Source organism: Austrofundulus limnaeus, unplaced genomic scaffold, assembly GCF_001266775.1.
Source record: "Austrofundulus limnaeus strain Quisiro unplaced genomic scaffold, Austrofundulus_limnaeus-1.0 Scaffold226, whole genome shotgun sequence".
Classification (NCBI taxonomy): Eukaryota; Metazoa; Chordata; class Actinopteri; order Cyprinodontiformes; family Rivulidae; genus Austrofundulus; species Austrofundulus limnaeus.
The window spans coordinates 597043-608757 of record NW_013952628.1 but is presented as its reverse complement, the minus strand read 5'-3'; the positions used below and the strand labels follow the sequence as shown (position 1 = coordinate 608757).

The window sequence follows — 11715 nt, the reverse complement described above, 5'->3', positions numbered from 1 at the left end:
GTGCAGCCTTGATATATGTATATAAACTGAAACAGCTGGACTAGTGCATCCTAAATTTAACATCCATTCATTCTTTTAATACAACAGTCATTTCTGCAGTTTTTGGGGGAGGTCACCTCCTAATAAATGTCCTTACAGAAAATCTAACTGCTCATTTTAAATCAGCACTTTGACTTTTAATACTTAAGTACAAAAAATATCAGATACTTTAAGACTTTTACTCAAGTAATATTCCTAAAGTAGACTTTAAATTTTACCAAAGTATTTTTCTGCTAAGATACTTGTACTTTTGCTCAAGTGTCACTAATCGTGTTTCCATCCAGTTGTAGAGTGAATTTTTATCGAACTTTTCAAAATTCGCAAAAAATTAAATAAATAAAAATTTGAATCTAAACTGTTTCCATCTAGTTTCCCTCTCGACTGTTTGATGCGAATAAATGAGGCTACTCAACACGTGATTACGTCAGACGAGGCTGCGCAACGCGTGATTATGTCAGACATCGGTGACAAGCTTTGCAGTAGTAAACAGGAAGTGAAACTTGCTAACTAGCAGAGGCTAATCATCTCGGGACAATGGAGCGATTTTTTCGTGAATGATTGGGCAAGTTGTAATTATTCTATCTATTCAGCTAGTACAGGCTATGTTTAACGCTGCCAGGAGACGTAGGGAAATAAATGCAATGTTTTCGCGCGTTTATGATAACATCCGGGACGAGGCAGGAAAGCGGAAACAGCTGAACGTCACGTGAGGTAAATATGCGCTAGGTTAGAGTTTATTCGGCAAATGTGTTTCCACCTCCCGTTTTGCGCATTAACTACTTTGTGAATCATCCAAAAACCACCTCAAGCGAGCGTAAAACCTTTTTAGGGAATTGAGGATTTTTTTTTTTGTATTTTGCTGTTTCCATCCGAATTTTTTTCGCATTTTTAATGCAACATTTCTAAATGAGCATCAAAAAGCCTAGATGGAAACACGGTTACTGTTTGGTACTTTATACAACTCTGGTTTTAATATTTTCTGCATCATTTTTATCTTTCAGTTTGAAGTCCTTGGAGTTCTGGTTCAGTCACCTGTACACACATGAAGGTAAGGCTCAGAAGCGACTGGTTTTCTTTGATCTTCTTCCTCCTCTGACTTGTTTTCCTGTTTTTGTGTCGCAGACATCGTAGCGGCTCATTTCAGCCCGTGGGGTCTCCTCCCGCTCTCGCAGGGAGCCTGTAAGCCCCTCTTCGAGGAGCTGCTCCTCCTGCTGCAGCCGCTGTCGCTGCTGCCCTTTGACCTGGACCTGCTGTTCGAGCCCCGCCTCCTGCAGAAGGGGGAGGAGCAGCTGCGGCGCAAGGAGCAGCTGTGCTCGGCGGGTCAGAGCGCGGACCGGTCCGGCCGCTCCACCCTGCAGCTCATGAGGGGCCGGAGCACCGCGGCGGGCGACCCGGTCAGAGACTCGGAGGCGAAGAGGGAGAGGGCGGGGCTTAGACGGCAGGGGACGTGGCCGAGAGAGGGGGCGGGGCGAGGTACGAGGGATCGGTGCAAGGAGAGGGAGGCAGAGGGGCCGAGGCTGAAAGGAGTCGGGCAGGAGAGTCGGGACGAAGGAGCGGACCTGAGGGGGCGTCAGAGGGAGGACCGGCAGGCCGGCTGGTGGTACCAGCTCATGCAGTCTTCCCAGGTCTACATCGACCAGTCCGCTGAGGGGTCAAAGTTCATCAAGACAGAGAAACGCAGGAAGTCCTCCGAGAGGCGGCAGAACCACGCCCCGCCCACCAGAGAAGGAGTGGTGGAAGGAGCCGAGGCCCACCAGGAAGGAGAGGGAGGGAGACCCGGCAGCTCAGGGTCCAGAGGAAGACCTTCATGGATGGGAAGCCCCCCAGAGTCGGTCCTGAGCCAGGAGAAAGACCCGACCCCTCCTCGTCAGGATCCAGGGACTGGAGTCCAGGAGAAGAGCCCCTCACAGGGACAGAGTTTACGCTGGATCCGGCTCTTCGGTTCTGCTGTTGGTTCTCCTCTGAGAGGGGGCGGAGCAGAACCCAGGGGGAGGAGCCAGAGGACCAGGTGAGACAGATCTGCTTCTGTGTTTAACAAAACAAATTAAATGATAACAGCAGCCTTTTTTAGATTCATTTGAATTATTAACATGGAGCTAAAATTAGCTAAATGCTAACCAACAGCTAAAAGTAGAGAAATTAAAACAAAACTGAGGAACTCTAAATGTTTTTATGGAGAAAATATTTGTAAATTAAAAAAATAAAAATAAGAGTTCAGGGTAAACTCTGTGTTTTTACCTCCTGTGTGGTTTCAGGACTCCCTCCGGCTGGCTGGGTTTGGACAGGTCCGTTCTGGACCTTGTAGCTCTGACTATTGGAGTGGGCGGCGCAAAGAAGGCGGAGCCTCCTGCCTCACCGACCACAGCGCCAAACCGTCCGACTGAAACCAATCAACTGTCTCCACGGTAAACCAGAGTCTCCTGCCAGGACACGCTGGACATTCAGGCAGTTTTAAAAGACTGAGCTAAAAGTAGCAAAACAAGAGCAAAAGGCTGGGTACAGCTAAAAGTAGCTAAATGAAAGCTAGAATCTAAAAATTGCAAAAGGCTAGCTATGGTTATGGCTAACACGCTGAAAGAATCTAAACTATAGCTACTATCTAAACTTACAATAGCAAAAGGCTAGGTACAGCTAAAATTAGCAAAATGGTAGCAAAAAACAAAAGTACCAAAACAATAACTTGAAGCTAAAAGTAGCAAAGTTATAGCTAGAAGCTAACAGTAGAAAAAAGTTAGCTAACAAGCTGAAAAAAGCTAAAACTATAACTATAACTTAAACATGCAATAGCAAAAGGCTAGGTACAGCTAAAAGTAGCTAAATATAGAAAAAACTATAAGTAGCAAAATGATAGCTTAAAGCGAAAAGTAGCAAAGTTATAGCTAGAAGCTAAAAATAGCAAAAGACTAACGAGGTGAATGTAGGAAAACTATACCAGTAGTTACAAGCTAATAATGCAATAGCAAAAATCTAGGTAAAAGCTAGAAGTGTCAAAAAATAGCTAAATCCTTTTAGCAGCAAAATGATAGCTTGAAAATAAAAATAGCAAAACAATAGCTACAAGCTAAACGTGCATAGCAGAAAGCTTGGTAAAGCTAAAAGTAGCAAAGTGATAGCAAAATGCTAAATGCATCAAAACAGTAGCTTAGTGGTTTAAGTTTAGCTTAGGTTTAGTTTAGTTTAGTTTAGTTTAGGTTTAGTTTAGTGGTTTTTGTTTACTTTAGGTTTAGTTTAGTTGAGGTTTAGTTTAGGTTTAGTTTTTTGGTGTTAGTTTAGCTTAGGTTTAGTTTAGTTTAGGTTTAGTGGTTTTAGTTTAGTTTAGGTTTAGTTTGGTTTAGGTTTAGTGGTTTTAGTTTAGTTTAGGTTTAGTTTGGTTTAGGTTTAGTTTATTGGTTTTAGTTTAGCTTAGATTTAGTTTAGTTTAGTTTAGGTTTAGTTTTGTTTTAGTTTTGTTTCGTTTTATTTTAGTGGTTTAGTTTAGTGGTTTAGTTTAGTGGTTTTAGTTTAGTGGTTTAGTTTAGGTTTAGTTTCGTTTAGGTTTAGTTTCGTTTTAGTTTAGTTGTTTTAGTTTAGTGGTTTAGTTTAGGTTTAGTTTAGTTTAGTTTTAGTTCAGTGGTTTTAGTTTAGTGGTTTTAGTTTAGTTTAGGTTTAGTTTAGTTTTAGTTTAGTGGTTTTAGTTTAGTGGTTTAGTTTAGTGGTTTAGTTTAGTGGTTTTAGTTTAGTGGTTTAGTTTAGTTTCGTTTTAGTTTAGTGGTTTTAGTTTAGTGGTTTAGTTTAGTTTCGTTTTAGTTTAGTGGTTTAGTTTAGGTTTAGTTCAGTGGTTTTAGTTTAGTGGTTTAGTTTAGTTTAGGTTTAGTTTAGTGGCTTTAGTTTAGTGGTTTTAGTTTAGTGGTTTAGTGGTTTAGTTTAGTTTAGGTTTAGTTTAGGTTTATTTTAGTGGTTTTAGTTTAGTGAGTTGAAACTTGAACCGTTCTGATGGTTTATCGTATAAAGTCTTATTCATGGTTCTGTGTGTGGTTTGGTGTCAGGAACGTGCGCGCCCTGTGCCACCACATCGCCACCGAGCCGGGCCAGCTGAGCTTCAACAAGGGCGACGTCCTGCAGGTCCTGAGGAAGGCCGACGCCGACTGGCTGCTCTGCTCCCTGGGCTCCACGCGGGGTCTGGTCCCCATCGTCTACGTCACCCTCAGCGGTGCCGAGGACCACCACAAACCGCTCTGAGCCGAGTCCCCCACACGGTCCTGGAGCCGGACCGGCGGGTCCACCAGGTTCTGACACAAATCAGGAGGGACTCATCAAAAAAAACACGTAAAAACAACCATGAAGACAAAAGCATGCAGGTCCAACCGCTAAAACACATTCAGATGCATGCAGACGGACGAGAAACAAACCCAAAGACTAACACACACACACACACACACACACACACACACACACACACACACACTGACCTACAAGCTTAACTGTGTATCATGGTCTGATGCAGACCTGATGCAGGTTTGTTCTGCCACACCTTCATTCTGAATGATTGTTTTTTTATTACCGTAGACTTCGGCTGCTTCCTGCTGACGTTTAAATATAAAAACTAAAAGGTTCCTTTTCTGATCCGGAGGGAACGAGGCGGCTCAGACTCTTTTTAAACATCAGAAACAGGCGACCTCTGATCCGTTAGCGGGACAAAGAAGTTTGTTTTCAGTCACAGCCGGCAGAGGAAACTTTAGCTGTGGCTCAGGTTTGATGGGGGTGCACCAGTACCAGCCGAAACCATTAGCTGACGGCTGTTAGAGGAACAGCTTAACAAGCTGCTGGATGAGTAACATGGCTTCTCACGAGCTAATGCTAGGCTAATGCTACGAAAAGGTGACTTTTTGGCATTTTTGCACACATGCTGCTGCAAACTGGAGTTTTTTTTCTTTCAAAAGACCAATAACATAAACTTATTGACCTTTCGTTTAATTATTACATTTATATTTTAGATTTTTTTTTAGCCACTTCAGTAGAAAACAGAACTGAATGTTAGTTTCTTAATTTCTGCATCATCAGTGACTTTTTATTTTCAGATTTTAGTGACATCATCAGGTATTTTTAATAGTGTTTTAAAAATTATTTAAAATTTCCATCATTTTAATCAATTCAAATCACCTTTTTGGATTGATTAAATCTGAATTTAGTGATTTTATTTGTAGATGCTCAAATATAAAATATTTTATTGGCTCTAAAGAAAAGTTCTGGTATTGGTGCATCTCTAGTTTTTTTTTAAAAAAAAGGGAACAGATGAATCTTTTTTTGCACATTTGTATTATTTCCACAGCTTTTAGTTTATTAAAAAAAGAAAAAAATATTTCTGCTTCATCTGAACTGCAGGTTTTTAAAGGATAAAGGGAGTCTGAGTCGTAGTACTGTAAGAGTATTTATGAAGTACTCATACCACTTGTATTTATTCAGCAGGAGTTAAAAACAGGAATGTCTAATAAAACTCTGTAATCTGGATGTTTTTAAAACTTTTTATTTTCATGTATTTAATTTATTTAAAGGGTAAAATATCAGATTTATGCCTTAAAGAGCTTCAACGTTTAGCAGAAACCAGTCCTGACTTCATTAGACTTTTATCCTGAGAGTAAAGTTGTAAAGATGAGAGGAAGATATTTTTGGATGTTTAAAGGGGACCCCCCCCCCCCCCCACAGCGTTGGTGGTCTCGTGTCGTAGCTCCCTGCCTGCCATGTGTAAAATGTGGCCTTGGCTTTAATAAGTGACTAAAAAGTCTCAGTTTGTGCCCGATCTGAAATCTAGTACGGAAGCGTAGAGCTGCCACATGACATGAAATTATTTTTAAACTGGATCTCGTTATAACGAGAAAACTATCTCATAAAAACAAGAAAATATGTCATTAAAACGACTAAAATATCTCATTATAATGAGAAAACTATCTTGTAAAAACGAGAAAACCATCTTGTAAAAACGAGAAAACTATCTTGTTATGTCAAGATAACCATCTTGTTATACATGTTATGGTTTCTTCTGGTTTGTCACTTTCACTGAAGTTTATTTCCTGGATGGCGTGATGGAGAACACGACTGTCACTATATGCCTTTTTACGAAGAAGAAATCTGAAAGAGGAACACATTTCTAGACTAAAAATGACTAGTTAGTACTGAATAATGTTCTTGAAATAATAGCGTCTGAATTCAGAGAATTAGAGAGTGAATAGTATTAAGTGCTACTAGCTGCAACATCTGAGCACAAACCCAAATAATTCTGTTCGTTTTTGTTTATATAGTGGTTCAGTCATGTTCTCCATCAATCCAGGCAGTAAACTTCAGTGAAAGTGACAAACCAGAAGAAATCATAACATGTTATAACGAGATGGTTATCTTGATATAACAAGATAGATTTCTTGTTTTTACAAGATACTTTTCTCATTATAATGAGAGCTTTTTCATTATAACGAGATAGTTTTCTCGTTACGAGAAAACTATTTCGTTATAACGAGATAATTTTCTCATTAGGACAAGATAGTTTTCTCGTTATGACGAGATAGTTTTCTCGTTATGACGAGATAGGTTTCTCGTTATGACGAGATAGTTTTCTCGTTATGACGAGATAGTNTATGACGAGATAGTTTTCTCGTTATGACGAGATAGGTTTCTCGTTATGACGAGATAGTTTTCTCGTTATGACGAGATAGTTTTCTCGTTATGACGGTATAATTTTCTCGTTACGAGATAGTTTTCTCGTTACAATGAGATCGTTTTCTCGTTACAACGAGATAGTTTTCTTGTTACGAGATAACTATTTCGTTATAATGAAATAGTTTTCTCATTAGGACGAGATAGTTTTCTCGTTATGACGAGATAGTTTTCTCGTTATGACAACATAATTTTCTCGTTACAAGATCGTTTTCTCATTACAACGAGATAGTTTTCTCGTTATAACGAGATAGTTTCCACGTTATAACGAGATAATTTTCTCATTACGAGATAGTTTTCTCGTTACAATGAGATAGTTTTCTCGTTACAATGAGATAGTTTTCTCGTTATGACGAGATAGTTTTCTCGTTATGACGAGATAGTTTTCTCATTATGACGAGATAGTTTTCTCATTATGACGAGATAGTTTTCTCGTTATAACGAAATAATTTTCTCGTTACGAGATAGTTTTCTCGTTACGAGATAGTTTTCTCATTATGACGAGATAGTTTTCTCATTATGACGAGATAGTTTTCTCGTTATAACGAGATAGTTTTCTCGTTACGAGATCATTTTCTCGTTACGAGAGAGTTTTCTCGTTACGAGATAGTTTTCTCGTTACGAGATAGTTTTCTCGTTACAACGAGATCCAGTTTAAAAATAATTTCATTCATGTGACAGCTCTATGCTTCCGTACTCTACACAGTAAAATGAGGAGAATATTGTAAATTTATTATATAAATGAACGCTCGTCTACTTTTTCTTTTGGAAAAAACTTGCATATAAGCTCATTTTATCTTGAAAATGTTCAGTTTTTTTTGGGTTGTACAGTTTTTAGTTTTGTCTGATTTGATTGTAAATATATTTAAATCCCTCGGTGGTCTTATAGTTTTTTTGTTTGGAAGAATTTCTGGGAGCGTTTGGAGTTGACTGCTTCAGTCGCAGGTGGAAGTTGCTCCGGGTTGAGAGGTGAAGGAGGAGGAACCAGCTGTAAATACCTTCAGCTCTTCTGTGTGTGCAGCCGTGTTCCACATGATCAAACTCCACATATTAAAGAAACAAACCCACACGCCTCCTGTCTGTTCTTACACACCCAGCTTCACATAAACTCCACCGTTTGTCTCTTTTACACAAACAAAATAAACAAATGAGCTTTTTACAGTTTTACACAACTGAACAACTTTATTAAACGGCTCACTGAGCAAAGTTTAAAAGACATTTTGTCACATCAGAAACAAGATACAGTAAATACAAATAAATTGTTTTAAACAAGGTAATTAATAATACTGGAATCAGATTTGGTCCAATACTTTATTTTGTACATAAAGTACTTTTTAATAGAAAAATCAATCCGATGTTTTTCCTAGTTCAATAACTTCTGTATAAAGATAGACTGGGACCATAAAGTTTGTTCAAAAAACTGAAACTGAAAATTCATTTAAAATACAAAAATGTGCTAAATCTTTTTAATTATATGGTACATCGACCTGCCATACATTTCTATGATACACCTGTCATGTTAAAATATATAACACAACAACCTGCCATACAGTTAATTATGTGCTACATTGACCTGCCCTTTGTTTAAATCATATACATCAACCTGCCAGACCTTATTAATCATATGATATAATAGCATGCCATAAATTTTAAATTCAATGAAACAAAGGCCTGCCATAACTCAATGATTTGAATAATTAGGCAGCACAACGGCTCAGTGGTTAGCACCGACGTCTCACAGTAAGATGGTCCTGGGTTCGATCCCCGGTTCGGACCTGGGGTCTTTCTGTGAGGTGTTTGCATGTTCTCCTCGTGCTTGTGTGGGTTTTCTCCAGCTACTCCGGTTTCCCCCACCCCCCAAAACATAAAATAGGTTGCCTTCAGGCCTCCCTTGAAAAAGAGATCTGAGATCTCAACGGGACTTGTCTGGGAAAATAAAACAAATTTTWTATGTGAAACAGGTGCATGCCATAAATCAGTGATTATATGATACAAGTTATGAACTCATTTTTATTCGTTTCAATTTTTTCAGTCTATCTAGCTATCTGTCTGTCTGTATCTATCTATCATCTGGAAGGTCATGAGTCTCTTCTGCCACCAGGTGGTGCTGTTGCACTACACAATCCTGCACAACCAACCTAAACATAAAAAGATATGATGGGAGAACAGTAATAAATACAGTTTAAATACAGTATAAATACAGTAATATATACAGTTTAAATACAGTAATATATACAGTTTAAATANATAAATACAGTAATATATACAGTTTAAATACAGTAATATATACAGTATAAATACAGTATGAATACAGTAATATATACAGTATAAATACAGTAATACATACAGTATAAATGCAGTATAAATACAGTAATATATACAGTATAAATGCAGTATAAATACAGTAATATATACAGTATTAATACAGTAATATATACAGTAATATATACAGTATAAATACAGTAATATATACAGTATAAATACAGTATAAATACAGTATGAAAGTGTAAAAGTCAGCAGGTGATGTGTTCCTTTCTTAAAGTTCTGTCTCCATCAGGGATAAACTAAAATATTTCTTCTGACAGCTCCTTTTATTTTGAAACATTTACATTAAATATGAAATAATTGTGTGTAAGACAGACAAACACTTCCTGTTTCAGAGGAACTTCATGATAAATCCTTTAAATCAGCCTCTGACACAGTTAGTTGTAAACACGGCTTCATCACTTCCTTTTGGTTTTTCTAACAGTTCCAGGTTTAAAGGTTTCGACCTCCTCCAGTGGTGAAGATGTTCTCCATCCTTCATGTTGACAAAAAAGGTTTTATTTTCTCAACCTAATCCTCCCCTTTATCGTGTTTCTAGGAAAGATTCCTCTTATTTTAATCTGGGATCTGATCTGAGTGAAGTGGTTGTAAAGCTTTTTGTTGGCAGTGAAAAGAGTGAAATGTGAACCTTTAGCTTTTCTGAAAAATCAGGACAAAGTTTAAAATCAAGAACTAAAACAAACCTGCTCACCTGAAGAACTCCAACACGTTTGTTTAGTTGTTTAATTTTTCCATCAATCTGCTAGAATTCAGATTAGATCTTAAAAAAATGCTGGAAAACATAAACCTGATGTGTTTCTAGTCTAATATTTTTTATTTATTCTAATGTGTAAACATTTAGATTCTGAAAGATTTATTAAAACAATTCTAACTTTAAAACTGAACAAATAAAATGATCTCCCAGAATGGTTATTAATAAGATTATTTATGTCTGAATGAATTATTTTCCACTCATTTATCCATAAAACATAAAGAGCAACAAATCAAAAGCACTTCTGCTTGAATCTGAAGTATTTCAGAGTTTTTATTTCAGCATTAAAACACGTCTGACAAGCTTTGTCTCAATTTAATCTAAAATAAAAACAAGAACATTAATCAGATTAAAGTTTGATGTTTTGAAAATGAAGAGAAAGAATCAAACAGGATTACAATCTGGAAACAAAACAAGGTTTATTTAAAAAATCACTGCTAAAAATATAAATTAGCTTAAGTTGCTGCAAAACCTCGTTTTCATTCACAGTTTTTTTTTTTACAAACCATGTTTATAATAAGAACAAAGTGCAGTAAAACATTCTACTTCAGCTTAATTCAACATCGTTTTATGAAAGACAAAAGAAAGTTTTTAGTAACAGAAAGAAAAACAGAATAATTTTTTAATTTCCAGGGTTTGACTCGTTTTCTTCAGGCGTCGGCTCAGTGTCTCAGTGCTCTGCAGCGTGTGCCCTGTTCAAACACAAACATATCAAAACATCAACTTCCTGTTTCTAAAATTAGATTTTTTTTAAATAACTTGACTGTGAAACTAAACCTCCTGCACTTTTTCTTTTCCTGTTTCTAAAGTTTACAGAACAGAGAGCCTGACGTCGTCCTGTAATCCCTGCTGTTCACACTTTGTGGTTTGAAGCCTTTTGAACTCTAACGAGGCTTGAAGCAGATTAAACTTCTCGGATTATTGTTTTCAAACAGAGCAGAACAAACTGAACAAACGCGCCTGGATTTCCTCAAATTTGACTTTTGAACATTTAAACTCGAGAACCACGGCTGTGGAAACGAAATGAGTCAGACTTTCTGCGTTTGGAGAAATACTTGTGTCCTTCAGAGTTGGCTGGATTAAATGTGCAGATGGTGCCTGGAGGGGTTTAAACAGGAAGTCACTGCAGCTGTGTGTAAAGCTCATACTTACACCTACTGTAAAATGAACAGCTTGAATCTGATTTTATTTCATCTGTTCAGCCGGGACAAAAGGCCTCAGGCTGTTAGAAAAGTCCAACAGAAAAACATTAAGAGCAGAACCTCAAAACCAAAAGTTAAAGACCGATATAATATCTGTGAGCAGGAACAGTCGGCGCTCAGTTTCACGGTCCATATTTATGGAAGGAACGTGCATTTAGTTGATCAGGTTCTGTTAAATGTTTTTTAAAAAGGACAGACTTTACATTGTGTGAGGATGAACACAGTGATCGCAGCTTTTAAACTGCAGCTGGAAAGCACGGGGGTGGTAGTGTCATGGTGGAGGAACTTCACCTCCACAGCTGCATGGTGAACACCTGGACACGGCTGGCTCCAACAGGACCACGATTCCAAACAGCAGACCTTCCTAAAGCCAGGTCTGTGCAGGAAACCAGCCGTGGTGGGCACAGTTCCACTAAAGCACTAAAGCACTAACAGGGGAACTAATTTCCTGATTAGTGCTTTACGGCTTTTGCTAATTTTAAAATTTATTAGTGGATTAGCACTTGCTAAATTTACGGACTAAATTTAGAAGCACTAACTGAGGTCTTTAAAGGTTATTGATCAACATTAATGTTAACAGCTCAGGGTGAAGCTGAAAGAATGGAAACACAATATGTGACTCGTTGTCTGTTGAAGAGTGTTCATGGGTTGACTGGGTTATTTTAGTGCTTTAGAGTTAGCTTTTGCTAAAACTTTCAGTGCATTAGTGCTTTA

At 37.8% G+C, this 11715-nt stretch overlaps 2 protein-coding genes across 5 annotated transcripts in view; one reads left to right on the top strand and one right to left on the bottom strand.

Annotated features, from left to right (window-relative positions):
* rusc2 (RUN and SH3 domain containing 2) overlaps positions 1-4357 on the top strand; it is a 27102-nt gene extending 22745 nt beyond the window's left edge. For all 4 annotated transcript variants that reach the window (XM_014019689.1, XM_014019692.1, XM_014019691.1 and 1 more), the window contains 4 exons: positions 1041-1087; positions 1162-2047; positions 2295-2444; positions 4065-4357. In XM_014019689.1, coding sequence (XP_013875143.1) covers positions 1041-1087; positions 1162-2047; positions 2295-2444; positions 4065-4257 — 1276 coding nt within the window. In that variant the 3' untranslated portion in view covers positions 4258-4357. The remainder of the gene's footprint in view (positions 1-1040; positions 1088-1161; positions 2048-2294; positions 2445-4064) is intronic.
* A 5697-nt stretch (positions 4358-10054) lies between these two features.
* ccl19a.1 (chemokine (C-C motif) ligand 19a, tandem duplicate 1) overlaps positions 10055-11715 on the bottom strand; it is an 8035-nt gene continuing 6374 nt past the window's right edge. The window contains exon 4 of the mRNA XM_014019687.1: positions 10055-10491. Coding sequence (XP_013875141.1) covers positions 10462-10491 — 30 coding nt within the window. The 3' untranslated portion in view covers positions 10055-10461. The remainder of the gene's footprint in view (positions 10492-11715) is intronic.